The sequence below is a fragment of the Ahaetulla prasina genome, chromosome 7 (genome assembly GCF_028640845.1).
Source record: "Ahaetulla prasina isolate Xishuangbanna chromosome 7, ASM2864084v1, whole genome shotgun sequence".
In the NCBI taxonomy this organism is placed as follows: Eukaryota; Metazoa; Chordata; class Lepidosauria; order Squamata; family Colubridae; genus Ahaetulla; species Ahaetulla prasina.
This window is the reverse complement of record NC_080545.1, coordinates 29,090,540-29,108,135: the sequence shown is the minus strand read 5'-3', so window position 1 is coordinate 29,108,135 and position 17,596 is coordinate 29,090,540. Positions and strand designations below refer to the sequence as shown.

General features: G+C 37.6%; 1 protein-coding gene across 1 annotated transcript in view; it reads left to right on the top strand.

Annotated features, from left to right (window-relative positions):
* KCND2 (potassium voltage-gated channel subfamily D member 2) overlaps nt 1-17,596 on the top strand; it is a 366,738-nt gene that overhangs the window by 332,284 nt on the left and 16,858 nt on the right. Inside the window, exon 2 of the mRNA XM_058191430.1 lies at nt 6,160-6,322. Coding sequence (XP_058047413.1) covers nt 6,160-6,322 — 163 coding nt within the window. The remainder of the gene's footprint in view (nt 1-6,159; nt 6,323-17,596) is intronic.

Below are 17,596 nucleotides of genomic sequence, written 5' to 3'. Positions count from 1 at the left end.
TGGCCTTCAGGTGCTTTGGAAAATAGCTTGACCCCACTCCTCTCTGTGACAGCCCCTCAAATATTGGAAGACTGCTATCATGTCTCCCCTGGTTCTTCTCTTCACTAGACTAGCTATGACCAGTTCCTGCAACCGTTCATCAGATGTTTTAGCCTCCAATCCCCTAATCATCTTTTTTTTTTTTTTTACATTTATACCCCGCCCTTCTCCGAAGACTCAGGGCGGCTTACAGTATATAAGGCAATAGTCTCATTCTATTTGTATATTTTTACAAAGTCAACTTATTGCCCCCCCAACAATCTGGGTCCTCATTTTACCTACCTTATAAAGGATGGAAGGCTGAGTCAACCTTGGGCCGGGCTCGAACCTGCAGTAATTCCAGGCTTTGTGTTCTTAATAACAGGCCTTACCAGCCTGAGCTAAACCGGCCCTTGGTTGCTCTTCTCTGCATTCTTTCTAGTGTCTCTCTCAACATCTTTTTTATAGTGTGGTGACCAAAACTGGATGCAGTACTTTAGGTGTGGTCTTACTAGGGCTTTACAGAGTGGTATTAGTACCTCTCTTGACTGAATCAAATCCCTCTGTTAATGCAATTTAGCTGCTGCTGCACATTGTTGGCTCACATTTAATTGGTTCTCCACTAAGACTCCCAGATCCCTTTCACAGTTATTGCTATTAAGCCTGGTTTCACCCAGTCTATATGTGTAGTTTTGGTTTTTCTTGCCCAAGTGTAAGACCTTGCTTTATAAAATCGTGAGGATTGTTTGGCCTTGTAATTCTCTTCTAATATATCAAGAACAGAGAAGCAGATATAAAGTCTGATATGGATTAAAGAGGTGAAAGGAGAAAATAAATATTGTTTATGTGTTTCACATCTGAACTGATACACAGAGCCATTTTAAACAGCCAACTCACCTCATGCGTGTAAAACAATTCATTCCATCAGTTTGTGATCTTGACTGGGATTCCACCACCAACTATCTTTGCCAACAGATATATCAGCCATGAAAAACAAAGAAGTGTGGATTCTGCATTTTAACTGAACAGTGAAAAATCACTGTGGTATAAACTATACAAGCTCCCAATTTAATATCCTATATCAAAACCAAGTACCTTCAATGCATCTTGTGACATTCTGTTCTGAGCTGAAGCTATAGTCTTCCCCATAATATCTGATTTTGCAAGATGCCATGGGGAAACATAATATGTTCTTCCTAATCAATTCAATTCAATTTTATTTACGGCCAAAAGGCCCTAAAGCACTTCCTAATCATATCGATGCTTCTTTTCTGACTCCCCAAAGAGTCCCCATAGAGTCAACCAATCTAATGTTGTCCCATAACATTTTTGAAGATTAGTGGTATGTACACGCAATGAACAATTTCTATAAGCAAGCCACTTGGAAGTTTTTCCATTAAGGAGATAACAAAGGAAGGCGAGATGATACAGAGCCTTCTCTGATCAGTTGTGTCAGCTGTTTCTTGACTTATTTCTCTTCGATCTGTGCAGAATAGAAGTAAACTAGTCCCACATGATTACTCCACAGCAGCAAAAGCCTCGGAGAAACACAATTCAGAAGATTGTTAGGTTTTATACAAGTGTTATGGGTCTGTCAATAATGAACCAGTCAGACCTTTTTCTCATGTTCATTGCCAGAGTATTTATGAGTTATTGCAGAGATTATCACAACAGACAACTGATATGGCCACTGAAACAATGACCCCAAAAATCTGGGAAATAATTTATTTGACATGGAAAAAAAAGTACTTCCTAGACTATAATTTTTCCTAATCACAAAAATAGGCAAGGAAGTCTTACAGGTATCCAGAGCATTACCCATTGCCTTGCACATGCGCATATACCATCTTTGCTTACATTTGTGTACAGAATTAAGTAGACACTAATACTAACAGTGTAATTACAGAAAAAGAAAAAGAAACTCATTATACGTTATCAGTAATGTAATGAGGTATTTACTTACCTGCCCAAACTAGGCTTTCAAAAGGAAACTAGAGAACTATTTGTCTGAAATATTTTAGGGTCCCTTGCTTGAGCAGCGGATTGGACTAGAAGGCCTCCAAGGTCCCTTCCAGCTCTTATTATTCTATGTTCTATGTTCAAGATATATGTGCAACTATATATTTTGTTTTGAAAATCCCATCATACCTGACATATAGCCATTGAATTTTATTTAGTTGAGTATCTTGTTGCAAAATTTATTGAGGGATCAAATAAGCAGAAGACAAATCTAGGCATTTTTCTCAAACTTGGTTTAAGTTAAGTTGACCTTCAATTCCTGAAGTCTCCAGCCCCGGGAATCTCAAACTATGTGTCTCTTCAAGAAATCAAGACCAGTTTGAAGAGGGTGCAGTTTGGTAGGGAAAACTATCCATGTTGCATCCTGGAGTGTAATCACTGTCACAATTTACTTGGCCTGGTCAAAATAACTGTTTATTTGTCTAAGCAGAACAAATAAGAATGCTTGGAGTGAGGTCTGGCCTGCCCACAAGCTTTGCCTGTGCAAGACTCATAGTGTACACACCAAAAGCTGGATTGCTGTCAGAATTTGCCTCTGCTCTGCCTGGACATATAGTCAGGATTCTATAGTTGTTGCTATTAAGAGCAAAATACCTACAATGAAGAAGTTCCATTAAGTTCAGTGTCATTTATTTCAGATGTATGTTATTGTGTTTTTAATTACCCTTTAAGGATTTACCGTGCATTTGACAGAGTTAGTTTTTTTGCCAACTCATAAAATGTTTTTGTTATAACTGTAGCTGTATAGTATGTACAGTGTTTCAGTGTGATGTGATATGATCTACTTGTTTCCTGGGGAAAGAATACATTTTCTATCTTTTTATATTGAGCATGAAAGAAAGACCTTCCATAAGCTTACATAAATAAAGTGTGAAAAAAGAAGATACAAGAGCACTTGCACACAAAAAGTTAAATGGTATCAAAGACATCTGGAACCAATGTCATCAAAATTGCAGTTCCAAATGTGTGGTGAAAGCCTTACCACTTTTTTACACATATAAAAAGGGACATGACTTCAGTCACATAGTTGTGACAAACATTTGACTTTTTTGCTCCTCTCTTGCCAACAGCCCAAGTCCAATTCATTTTGCTGATTAAATTACAAGAAGACACATAAGAATTGGCTATAGTTCCCAAGCCCTGAGATAGCTTTGTGAATTCTCCAAACAGTAAGTGCTTTGTTTTCAGAGAAGTAATTCAGATTAGTTGTTTGTTCTGCTCCCTTTTCATTTTCTTCCACTATCTGATTTTTTCCCTTCTCATTTATTTATCAGGGACTTGATTATGACTACCTACAGTTTTTCATCTTTTTTATGCGAAATGACCTTGTTTTTCAAAAGGAGTACTGTCAGGTTAAATGGCCGCCTATTTGTTTTATTTTTCCAATCTTCGTAATCCCTTTTTTATATGTGATAAAAAAGAAAAATTATTGAATTATCTTTTTTTTTCTTTGACATTCCTATAGCTTTCATGGAGAAAATGTAATTGAATTAGAATGGAAGATATTGTTTAAGTATGAGTACATTTGTGTCATGTGATATGAAATATTGATTTCCCTATTTCAGTTATCTTCTAATGGTACTTTATGTCCTCTGGTGGAATTCCTGATTACTGCAATATGTTAGTTCAAGGCTTTAGCTTTATGACTTTCCAAATTCATTCTTAACACTTATTCAGCAGAGATTTAAATGTCTGTTTGTGGCATTTATGACAGACATATTTAACTTTCAAAATAAAGAAAAAATGTTATTTTTTTACATCTGACCAGTGTGTGACACAGACATAAAAAGGGGTGGGTTTCAATCAGACAGCTGCAGTTGCTACCTTGACTTTTTAAATCAGAAGCTTCTAAGACTATTTCTTTTTGTGTTCAAAGAAAATGAAGTTTAACTTCTGTGAAAACAGCTGTGCCTGAGTAGAAACAAAATTTTGTGTATATACACTTTCAGTGTTATTGTGAGGAACACTGTGAGGAGGTGGATCCCCAGAGGCTGCCTTCCAGAGGAGTAAGAAGTAACACTGCTCAGATATTATGTGTGAGAGAAAGAAGGTGAAGATAGCTCCTCCTTTTACGTTCAGAGTTCTTGTAGATGGAGGTAGAAGAGTCCTTGGTCTGGATAGACTTCGTTCATTAATATAGAACAACAAAGAACTCAAGAGTTGGAATAATTTTCATGTCTCTGTCTTGGTTTGAGGCTTGACACCTGTACTTACAATGTAGTTGTTATTCTTCAAACTGAACAAGAAAACAAAAATGTCGTTAGCTTAGCATTAACTAAAGCAAGGCATAAGTTTATTCTTCAGTTATGACACACCTATTCGCATCAAAAGGCACTTTTCCTCAATGGCCATTATATCAGCAGTGGAATAGGTCTCCTTCCTCCTATACTAATGGAGAGGCTATTTCTATATGGGTTTCTCCCTTATTAGATTGGAATAACTGCCTTTATTTGGGATCTGTACAGAAATTTATCTTAATTAGAGTATAGAACTGACAAGTTGTATTATCCTGAATTGTTATTGCAATGACATAAATTATTATTGTCATGATATAAATTTTAGTCAATTAGGCAACGTGCTGCTACACTTCAAGGGCATCAATAGATTTTTGGAAAGAAGGATGGCACTAATAATATGATTCAAAATATGTCTAGAGCAGTAATGAAGGGTGGAAGAAGAATGCAGTTGATGATTCTTCACATAATGTTTTATTCTTCACGTGCAATACTTTGAAGGGCCCCAAATTTAATTAAGGTGGCCTTGAAATTCAACCAAACTGTAATGTTCATGGGATACCCTTGCGCATCTACTGCCTCTACTGCAAGCCCATCTGCTTGTTTGAGTTCTGTTTTTATTTCGTACAAGTGATACAGTAATAAATGGAATTAGATGCAGGTATTTTTTACTGATGTTTTATACTGAGAAATACTGTTGGTTTAGCTATAGTTCAGTAATGCTCATGTTAACTAAACATTTCTCCAGAGTTTGAAAAGAAGATCTTTTCCAACCTTCCTAGATATATTAGGAATCATTGAGGGGAATCTCCTGTTTATGAAGAGCTAGTCACTGATGTAAGCAAGATGTTGATGTTGATGATGATGAAGATGATATGATAGATGGAAGAAATCTCTTGATCACTTCAAATATTTTTTACAGATTGCATCTCATGAATTTAAAAAACCAGACAAAAACTTTTCAAAATAGAAAATGGAACAGGCCTTCTCCAATCCACTTATCATTATTTTGAATGAAGATGCTCTGTTTAATTATCAGCATTTTATAACACTCTAATTTACCATTGTAAACAGATATTTCTGTTCTAAAGTTACAGAGCCGATTGGTGGCATCATACCGTGTGCAGTACTTTACTACTTTTTACAAGGAAAAGGAATTTTGTTTGTTTTCCTTGAATTTTGTTTCAGTTAATACAATTATATGATCCAATTTTTGAGATAATTAATGAGAGAGACCACATTTCCCTTACCCATTTATCTGCATCAGCCTTCTTTTATTTATAGGAAGCCCTTATTTATTTTCAAAGAGTTGCATTCAAAGGTAAATTTTTGTAGGGATAAAATATTTCTGCTTCTACAGGGCAAGAGAAGGGATTTTTAACAACACCCTCCAATTTAGAGGAACAGTGGTTCTCAACCTTTTCTTTACAATGAACCCCCACTCCAAAAAAAATATATATTTGTGTCCACAGACCATGGCCAAGGACCCCCAAGACTTAACTCAAGATTTAAATCGTATCATTTCTTTAAGCCTTTGCAGACTCCATGTGAAAACCTCACAGACCCCCAGAATCCACAGACCACAGGTTGAGAATCACTGTTCTATGAGATTGAAAAGAAAAAGGACTGATCCACCACATGCACAGCTCCAAGGACTGGATACGACAATTCAACTAGATCTCAATAACTGAAATGTCATCACCATATTTTTCAATATCCTCCCCTTCCTCACATTGCATGCATATAAATTGATGTGTGAACTAGCAATACTAGAGCCTCTCTCAAAAACAATACAAAGAGTTGCTCACATAGTGGAATGATACTGTTAAGTCCTTAAAGGGCAAATTATAGTTTATGTGCTTAAGCAGACTTTTGTTTTTTACCCCAGGTATGGTGACATGGTGCCGAAGACAATAGCTGGGAAGATATTTGGTTCCATTTGTTCTCTCAGCGGGGTCTTAGTCATTGCTCTTCCAGTTCCCGTCATTGTCTCCAACTTCAGTCGCATCTATCATCAGAACCAACGAGCCGATAAGCGCAAGGCACAAAAGGTGCGCTCCTTCTGAACATTGTAGATATGGAATGTATGTTGTCTCTATGCAAACTATGTATCTGAAACTACTTTTAAGATTCTCTTCCCAAAGAATTAACTGGTTGAGTTGGTTGGCTGGTTAGTTGATTTAGCAATTAATTTTAAAACACACATCCTAAATTTGTGGGTGAAAATATTTCTGATATCAGCATGTGTTGTGATTCAGAACGTCTGAGTGGGATGCCACAGAAGGTAGAAAGAAGCTGGTTTTGATGAATGTTCTAGAAATCTGTTCTAGCAAGTTGCTGAATGTTGCTGTGTGAGAGATTGTACAGATGGCATTATGAATTTGGGGCTTAATTATCCATTTTGTCTTAAGTAAGAAAGTAAGAAGGTTTATTTGTTATGAACTGTATACTAGTAGAAGGGCAATTTAGAATCTGACTCATAATGATTAAATTTCTGTGTTATATTAAATTGAATGAGGGATTCAGTGAAACCACAGAATAGACCGGCAGTTCTCAGACTCTGTACTTTGGTGCAATAGAGAAGTCTGGCAGGGATATTTTTAATAGAAAAGAAGAAACTAGAAACTTAGGGGGGAAATGAATTAATACTATTATTAAAGCAGATTTCTATATAAATGTGATTTATTTAAAATAATATATTGCAATATATAAGATATTGCTTTCATGTATTACTCACCTCCTTTTTATTTTATTTTTATTTTTTATTTAAAGGGCAGGAAGATTTCCTTGTACATTTATTGATTCATTCAATTTATATCTCAATTTATATCTCACATTTGTGATACTGGGCAGTTCATATAATTAAAAACAAATAAATAACACAACAAATAAACAAAATACAGGAAAATAGCACAAAAAAAACACTTAAAACAAAATGGAAAACCTAACTGAAACCAAAATTAAAACAAAAAATATATGAAAAGCAGGCAAAGTTGTAGATTAATTAGTAAATCCAGCAGGCTCCAAACCATAATCCAGATCCCAAGGCCCATTGACACAAGTATGTCTCTAGACCCTTTCAGACCTGGGAAACTAGGAAGAGGCAGCCTTCCAAATAATGCAGTCCTATACCATGTAAGGTTTTATAGATTATTACCAGCACCTTGAGTTTAATTTTGAAACAAATTTGCAACTGGTGCTCTTCACAGACAAGAGTTATAATGTAACATCTGGCACATAATACAAAACTGTGCAAAAGCTGTCTGGCTACAACTGTAGCTACTTTCCAAGCAGAAATCATGGGTCCAAAGGGACCCCCAGATTATGCACAGGGACTGTCTGGCGTAGTAGCACCCATCAAGCTCCAAAGATGGTAAAATCCCAGAACCCCAAAGCCCTAAAACCCCAAACCACTGAATCTTGCTATGGTTGTTCTTTGACCAACCTGGAATATGACAATATATTGCCTATTAAAGTGGTTCTCAACCTGTGGTTCATGGACCCCTGGGGACTGCAATGTCATCACAGGGGATCCGTGAAAGCTTGAAGAAATGTTATGATTTAAATCTTGAATTCAGTCTTGGGGGTGCATGGCCATAGTGCATGGCCAGAAAAGGTATTTAAAAGGGTGTGTGTGAAGAAAAGGTTAAGAACCACTGGCCTATTGCATTCAATATTTGATAAGAAAAATGCAGTCTATGCATTTCCCAAAACACATCTCCATTAAGCAAGATATGAAGATATAATTCATGGTTAGAGTTTCCTAAGCAGCTCTGTAATGGCAGTGCACTCTCAAATACAGTGTAAAAAGAACAACTTTGTGATAGTAATAATTAAGCAAGGAGCTTGTTGACATTTTGTTATAGAAAAAAAGCTGAGTGCAACTCATGTTTAGATAGCTATTATTTCAAAAACTCCAAGTCCTCATCAAATCTTCTACATGTATGAAGAAATAAGTAAAATAAATTTTATTGCACTAATTCTACACATGTCTACTGTGATGACATTTTCCCTCTAAATTTTAAGATTATTGTTGTCAATTTTAAGATTATATGTATCTGTTATTATTCTAGTCTTCTTTATCTTCAGTCTTGGTCCAATTTTTTTTTCACTTTGGTCCTTGACCTTCTTACTAAAGTAGTATTATCAGCATAGAATACAGAAGAACAGAGTTGGAAGTGACATTAGAGATCTTCTAGTTTAACCCCCTACTCTAACAAGAGACCTTATATCATTTCAGACAAATGGTTGTCCAATCTCTTCTTGAAAACCTCCAACAATGGAGCAGCCACAATTACTGGAGGCAAGCCATTCCACTTATTAATTGTTGTCACTGTGAGAAAATTTTTCCTTAGTTCTAGACTGGATCTCCTTAATGGTCTTCATCCCATTACTTGTCCTGCCGTCAGGTACTTTGGAGAACAGGTCAATCCCCTCTTCTCTGTGACAGCTCCTCAGATAATAGAGGACTGGTATCATACCACCTCTAGTCCTTTTCTTTGTTAGACTAGAAATACCAGTTCCCACAGTTGTTAATCGTACATTTTAAACTCCAGTTCCCTAATCATGCTGCTTTTTCTGCACTCTTTCTAGAATCTCAACATTTTTTTTTGTATCATGGTGACCAAGACTCCAAGTATGGTCTTATCAGTGCAGAATAAAGCAGTACTAACACTACATGTTCTTAATACTATTCTTTTGCTGATGCAGTCTAAGACTGAATTGGCTTTTTTTGGCAGCTGCAGCACACTGCTGGCTCATACTTAAGTGGTTGTCCAGTTGGACTCCTAGATCCCTCTCACAATTGCTGCTGTTGTGCCCCATACCATCTATTCTATACCTGTACGTTTGGTTTTTCTTGCCTAAGTGTAAAACCTTACTTTTTCCCACCAGTAAATTGCATAATTACTGATTCTACAACTTTAAAGCCACACTCATCTCCTAATCCAGTTTCCATGAATATATTGTCAGCATATTATTGAATAAATAAAATGAGAGTCCACAGTCTCATTTCACTCCTTTGCTGTTTTGGAGCCAATAGCTCCATCTAGGCAGTAGATTTGTGACACCTGCATAGGTTTTATATGAGGACAGTGAGATATTCAAGGATTCCCATTTTTCTAAGTATGATGTGGACAACACAACCAGAGGTTTTTCAATAATAATTAAAACACTTATTGACTTCCTGTTGTTATTCTTGAACTTTCTCAATTATCCAGGGTGCACCAGTTTATTCCTCAGATTTTTCTAAAGATAGCTCGAACACCCAGCATCTTCCTGTGAGGCTCTAATCTATATTAGATAATGAACTGATTATTTTACTGGGATTTGAAATTAGGGATATTGTGTGATAGGTAGCACACTAGTAAATCTCTCTCACACACACACACACACACACATTCTCTCTCTCTCTCTCTCCCTCTCTCTCTCTCTCTCTTTGTCTTTCCCTCTCCTCCCTGCCCCCCCCCTCTCTCTGTCTCACTATGTAGTCTGAGGTCTTCAATCTTTTGATCATTGTATCATTTTCCAGATTTGCTAACATAAATTAGTTATAACTTTTATTGATTCTTCTTCTATTGCTTGCCATGTTTCTGAGATATTCCTTGTATCCTTCCAATTGGAATGCTGATCTAGCTATCTTTTAGTACTAGAAGTTCCTTTAAGTAAGGAATATTGTGGAAGGAAAGATTCAAGAGTTGCTGATCTGAATTTTCTATCCTTATGAACTGTCTTTCTTCCTTATGGATGTTCCCTAGGACCTTAAGAAAGCAAAGAACCACACTTGTTTGCAGATAGGTAAAAAAGAAATGCTGAAGGCATTTCAAATGCTGAGGATTTGGATATTTATGGAAGAGAGAAAGAAGACTGCATTGGACACTGGAGAGAAAGCCAGTCATGCATGAAGGAAGTGAAACCAAAACAGTTGGAGTAAGGTCCAAGCTTCTTTGAAATTCTTCATTAACTATCTGTCTATTAACTTTGCTTTACATGGGTTAGATTTCTCTTCCCTTCTTGACAATTTCCGTTAGTTCTGACATCCAATTAGATTTCTTGTATTTCTTGATCCTTGGCAGTCTCTTTTCACATTCTTACTTAACAACTTCTTCAGTTTATCCACAGTTTTTCTGGTTCCCTATCAATGTTCAGGATTCCGATGTGCTTCTTCAAAATTTTGATTTTATTTTCAAAAAAGATCATAACATGGAAAATGATTAGCTTTGTTCTTCCACTCTACCTTTGACCAGAATTTTCCCATTAGGAGTTTATGATCTGCTCCAAAGTCATCCATAAACTTGCTGTAATAAGTGAGTTCTTTCATTTCCTTGTGCCAGTAATATACTGTAGTCAATTTGATTTCTGGGTACTCCATTTAAAGATGTATATATTGTTTTTGAAAGACTGTGTTAACAATGAAGAAAGCATTGGATGTATGGAAATGGATAAGTCATTTTCCTGCTTCATTTTGGTTTCCTAGTGCATATTTCCCTCATTAATATTTCCAGTGTTGGCCTTCCTGTCTCCAGCCACAAGTAGCACATCTTGTTTGCATGTTCAGAAATTGTACATAAAACTCCTCTTTTTCTATAGAAAATTTTGGACAATTGTCACATTTAAGAGTTGTCCATGAACTCTGATATTCTGTCACTGATTGTACTGTAGTCAAATGTTCTTGTCATATCCTTCGTAATTATGCAAGTAATGCAATTCTTTCTTGGTTTTTGAAGTCCTGAGTAATGAACACTGTAAGTTTCTGATTTAAACTCTCCAATTACAATGTATAGCAATTCACTGATACCTGAGATATCAGTGTGTATTCATTCATTCATTTCAATTTTCACTGTGTAGAGTTTTCCCATGTTCATGCTTCTTACGTTCCATATTCCTTTTGTAATGCAGCTGTGGGGAGATTTTTCCTGCACGGCCACATCAGGAACCAGATGACCCAAAAGCTTTAATCTGGCTATATCATAAACTCCATTAGTATTTTAAAAGGTTTTCCTCAGTCATTTATTGCGTGCCATCAAATCTGAGAGACTCATCATGTAGCACTTTCTTCGTCTTATAGTGCCTATTCATGTGGGATTTTTTGTAAAATCAGGACAAGTCACTGATGCCAAATATAGATGCCTGCATGCTTTAGCTGGACAGCTAAGATGAATTTCACACTATGATGATCTACACTTCCAATGCTGATCTCAAAAAACTAAGCATAGTCCGATTAAAACTTACTTGGAAACCCCAAGACAATACACTGGACTAGAAAGAAAAGAAAAATTCCAGAGGCAGCAATGGGATCAATTCCATATATGTTCCAAAGACAACTGTATGGACAGAACCATGAAGCAAGCAGTATGAGTTGGATTTATCAAAGGACACTCAATTTTTATTTTGGTTCCATTGCTGTGACTTTTCAAGAAGGATGTTCTGCTAGAAGCTAGCACCCCCTCAGTTATATTCCCTCTGTTTTTGTTTTTATTTAATTTTAGTTTTCCATGACTATCTATTTGTCATAGTTAGGTCAATCCTGAAAATTGAAATCTTTTCTCAATTTTTATATTCCAAGCTATAAATGTCATTAACTAAAATACTATATTAATCACAATTATCTTGAGTGTGTCTACAGTATATTATATGCACCTCCCAGTGGATGAGATGTGAGCAACAATTTATGGGCCTTTATGATAATTTCATGTTTAGAGATGCAGACTTGCATAGATTACTGTGCTTGGGTCAAAACTCACATTTGAGGCATATTGGTCAAGAAGAATAAAAACTGATGGGCTCTATTCTTACTATTTGCAGGAAATTTGCATGCAGCATGGCTCACCTGAAGCTGATAGTCTACTTTTTTGTACATGACAAAAACCTTATGTAAATATTGTTGATTATAACAAATATAAAACATTATATATATATATTATATATGTAGGTCTTTGGTTATTCAGGTTTTCTCCCGCGTAAAATTGGAAGTGTCTTGGCGACGTTTCGACGAAGTCTCATTCGTCATCTTCAGGCTTCAGCTTCGTGCTTCTGGAAGCAATGTGTGATTGCAGCTGTTTCTTCCTTTTTAACTGCTAGTGGGGGTTTGAACTGATTGGGTGGGAGCTTGGCTGTGCTCTGATTGGATGGGGTTTTTTTGTGCTCTGATTGGCTGGGGTGTCCTGTTTGGGTGGGGGCTTGGTTGTGCTCAGATTAGTCTGAGTTGCAGGGGGATTTGAGCTGGTGAGCTGCATTGCTGTTGTTTGGCTTCGTGTTTGTGGTCGTGCTACATCTTCATAGTGGGTGTCAGTCTGCTGCATGTATGGATTGGAGGGGTTTGAAATGGCTAATGTTGCAGCTGCGGTCTGGCTTCTGGTCCTTGGTCGTGCTTCCTGATCAGTGTGGGTTTGGGTCTGCTTTCTGGGTGGATGTGTGGTGGTGACATCCTGTGTGGACCTCGTGAGTGTGGGTCTGGTGTCATTCCTCGTGTTAGGGACTCGTTTGTCAATAAGGGCGGGTTTCCAAATGGCTGGTAGGCGGGAGGTATCATCTCGTTTGTTCATGCTGTGTGGGCGTTTTTCTATCTCGATGGCTTCTCTGATTATTCTGTTGTTAAAGTGTTCAGTTTTGGCGATAGTTCTGGTCTTTTTAAAGTCAATATCATGTCCTGTGGCTTTAAGGTGTTGGACCAGGGAAGAAGTTGGTTCCTCTTTTTTGACTGAGTTCTTGTGTTCTTCAATGCGTGCACTTATTCTTCTGTTGGTTTGTCCAATGTATGTGGTGGGGCAGGCGGTGCATGGGATTTCATATACTCCTTGATTTTCTAACTCAATTTTGTCTTTGGGGTTTCTTAGGATGGTGGATATTTTTTGGTTTGTGCAGAATGCTGTCTTGATGTTATGTTTGTGGAGGATCTTGCTGATTCTGTCTGTGGTGCCTTTTATATATGGGAGGAGGGCTGTGCCGTTTTCTTGTTCTCTGTCTTGGATTTTAGTGGGGGGTTCTTTTTGGATTAGTTTGGTAATCTTATTTCTCTGGAATCCATTGGATGTTAGTACGTTTGTGAGAGTGTGAACTGATTGGGGGGTTTGAACTGATTGGGTAGCTTGGCTATGCTCTGATTGGATGGGGGTTTTTTTGTGCTCTGATTGGCTGGGGGTGTGTCCTGTTTGGGTGGGGGCTTGGTTGTGCTCAGATTAGACTGAGTTGCACGGGGATTTGAGCTGGTGAGTTGCATTGCCGTTGTTTGGCTTCGTGGTCGTGGTCGTGCTACATCTTCATAGTGGGTGTCAGTCTGCTGCATGTATGGATTGGAGGGGTTTGAAATGGCTAATGTTCTCTCCCACCCATCACTCCCACCCAATCAGTTCAACCCCCCACTAGCAGTTAAAAAGGAAGAAACAGCTGCAATCACACATTGCTCCCAGAAGCACGAAGCTGAAGCCTGAAGATGACGAATGAGACTTCGTCGAAATGTCGCCAAGACATTTTACAATACACATTTTACGCGGGAGAAAACCCGAATAACCAAAGACCTACATATATATGTATGCATACACACACACACACACACACACACACACACACACACATGTTTGTATGTCTGTGTATATATATAGACAGAGGAGGGAGGGAAGCAGAGGGAGATGAATGTAGAAATGAAATATAAATAGGTTTTATATGTATGAAAATAAGAGAAAGGAGAAGACTGTTATAGACCTAAGGAAAGGTGATCTAATCATGTTGTTTGGAGTTGTGAAAGTATGTTAAGTATGTTATGAATGAAATTGTAGATCAGAAAGTATAAACTAAGAGGTGAACTATTCCATAGAGCACATAATTTTCTCATCTGTATCTCCTTTTCCTTCTCCTTTTCTTTTTTTCTTTTTTGGCTTGCTATTTCTTTGCTTCTGACCTTTCATAACATCCCAAAGAGGACCATGTGATGGGTACCTTGGTATGTGCATGCATCTGCATGAAGATTAACATTGCTATGGTGAGATACGTTGTTGGATACATCTCCCCTGTTTTCAAATCGTGTCTTTCATTGGACAGACCCAGGATCCTACTTTCCAACTCTGTTTTGCTATTGTTATTGTAGAGAGTAAGGAAGATGATCTTGATGGAGATATACAGAAACCATTGCCTAGGCAAAAGGCAAAACATTTTTTAAGTCCAGAATGCCCTGATAACATTTGGAAGAGCTCAGACAGAAACCTCCTTAATTCACTGAAGTATAAAAAGAGCAACAGATTTAACACAATCAGGCTTGCAAGAGTGTGTTGTTATAGACCCGTGATGGTGAACCTATGGCACACGTGCCGGAAGTGGCACACAGAGTCATCTCTCTGGGCAAGCCAGACATCAACCATTGCTCTTTGGGTTCCAGTGTGTGCATGCGTGCCAGAAACCAGAAGACCAGGTGACCGGCACACATGCACGTGCTGGAAACTGGAAGACCTGGAACTCTTCCAGTTTTTGCCATTCCTGCGCATGCGCACCAGGGAGCTGCTTTTTCAGTTTTCAGTGCTCCCCCATGTGCATGCACTCCCGTTTCAGCACTTGGTGCTGAAGAGGTTCGCCAACAGTGTTATAGACAATCTCAATAAATAATACTCTTCCTAGCGGTTCTGAAAAGTTCTGTCCCTTTTGAACAAAGGAGGGATAGATATGTAGATATAATGTATATTGATGACTGGTAGATCCATCAGTATCCCTACGAAAATTATATTTGCATATGTTCTGATATAAAAGCCTAAACTGTTTCAGACGAAATGCTAGAACCAGGGGTGGGTTCTACTTACCTTTACTACCCCTTTGCAAAGGGATTGTGCGTGCATGCGCAGATTGCCTATGATAACATCCGGGTCAGTGGGCAGAGCCTCCCCCCAATTTTACTACCGGTTCTATAGAACCAGTCTGAACCAGGGGCAACCCATCACTGGCTAGAACTTCCTGTATACTAGAGGAAGTATACTAGAGAAAGTAAATTAGAACTCATAACATTGATTGAAAAGAACCTAGGCGATCTAACTTCAGTTATTTACAATAAGACTGATTTTAAACAATATTTTTACAGTGGCCTATCTGACACCAGTAATTGTTTTGGACTTTAGTTTATTTTGTATTGTTACTTTATATTTGAGGTGTTATAATATTGCCCTCTTTTAAATATTGATCATGTGTCATAGGTTAAAAAAATAATAATTACCACCTTGTGATATTAATTCCCCTTTGCTCTTTCATCCCTTGTTTGTTGTTCACATTCCTCCTGCTGCTCTTGTCTGCTTTTTGTCCCAATTTTGCTGGTTAAATATTTTTGATGTTTGCTGATGTTTAACAAAGAAACCTCAAGTTATATTTTTTGCCAGCTAAATTGAATGGCTTGCCATTATCTGAACATAGGGATTGACTGGGAATATGCTGAGTGAAAACTAAAAGGAAATTACTGGCAATAATTTTCTGATGTTTGATCAGAAATAAATCTTTTCCCAGTCCCAAATCTTATAGAATTTTCATTAACAAGCTTTTGAAAATAGGAATTCAGAAAAAACGAATCATTTTCTCTTTAGAACCAAAATGTATCTGTATAAATGGGTGTGGAGAGACCTTTTAACATAACATAATATCAGAGTTGGAAGGGACCTTGGAGGTTTTCTAGTCCAACCCCCTGCCCAGGCAGGAAACCCTACACCATTTCAGACAAATGGCTATCCAACATTTTCTTTAAAAATTTCCAGTGTTGGGGCATTCCCAACTTCTGCTGGCAAGTTGTTCTACTTATTGATTGTTCTGTCAGGAAATTTCTCCTTAGTTCTAAGTTGCTTCTGTCCTTGATTAGTTTCCACCCATTGCTTCTTGTTCTCAGGTGCTTTGGAGAATAGTTTGACTCCTACTTCTTTGTGGCAGCCCCTGAGATATTGGAACACTGCTATCATGTCTCCCCTAGTCCTTCTTTTCATTAAACTAGACATATCCAGTTCCTGCAAAGTTTCTTCATATGTTTTAGCCTCCAGTCCCCTAATCATCTTAGTTGCTCTTCTCTGCACTCTTTCTCTTTCTTTTAATTTTTAATTCTCTTTCTCTCAATTTGCCCAGTATAATGGCTAAGTGACCTTTTTCCACATACAGGTAGTCCTCAGTTTACAACCACAATTGAACCCCAAATTTCCATTGATAAGCAAGTCAATTCTTAAGTGAGTTTTGCTCCATTTCATGACCTTTCTTGCCAGGGTTGTTAAGTGAATCACTGCTGATCATACAGATTATAAGTGTGAGAAATGGTCATATGTCACTTGTTTCAGTGCCGTTGTAACTTTCAACTAAACAAATGGTTGTATGTCAAGGACTACCTGTACTGGGGAGAGTCTGTAGCCTTTTTAATACACATTTATTCCTCTGTGGCCAGTATGATCTTGTTTATTTAACCTGGCAAACTCTGTTTTATTGTTTGTAGACATTATCATGATTTGAGCACATTTATGGTTTAGCTGTCTTTGTTTTTATTTTTTATTATCTTTTTGCATTTTCTGGGCATCCAAGTAAAGCTAACTGTGTGCAATTCTTAGCAACAGGCCCAACTTCACATGCACAATTAAAGTATAAATATAGTGACTGCTCCATGAAGGAGCCGTTTTTCTGTTTTAAAGAGAAGTTAGTTTTGGCATTTTTGATATGATCAAAGGTTCACAAAGGTACACAATCTCAGGCCTTTCATCCAGAGATAATAAGATTAGCCCCCTTCGTGCAGGGTCGGCATTATTCTGATTAAGGGAGACCATCATGGAAAGAGAAATGGTTTGTCCAGTAGCACTTCCATCCCATGTTCTACATATGCCTGAAAATACGGGGCATGGGGGGGGGGAGAGAGAGAGAGAGAGAGATCGAGAGATCTGGGGAAAGCATGTTACATCAAAACTTAGACCCTTTCAATGCCCCTGACAAAGACTAAGGTGGCAGATGCTAATGAGGGGAAAATGAAGTTCTTTTCATTCTCAGATGATATCCCAAAACTATTCATTTTCCAGCTGGCAACTCTTGGGGACTAAACATATTAAATCACCCCAGTAAATTCTGTCAAAAGCAGCTGAATATGAACATTAACTGATAAAGCCAATTTGGCAGTCAGTGCTATGATTAGTTGGGTAGTGGAAGCACAAAAAAAAACCAACAGGAGGAATAATTTCAGCAGCAACTAAGTGATATTTACTGAGCATAAACTTGTTTGGACATTTGCTTAGAACAAATTGCCCACATATTGCACCCACCAATAATATTACATTGCAAAAATTTCATCTTGCACAGGGCTCTCTACCATAAAGCGCTAGAGGGTCTATTAGAAAAAT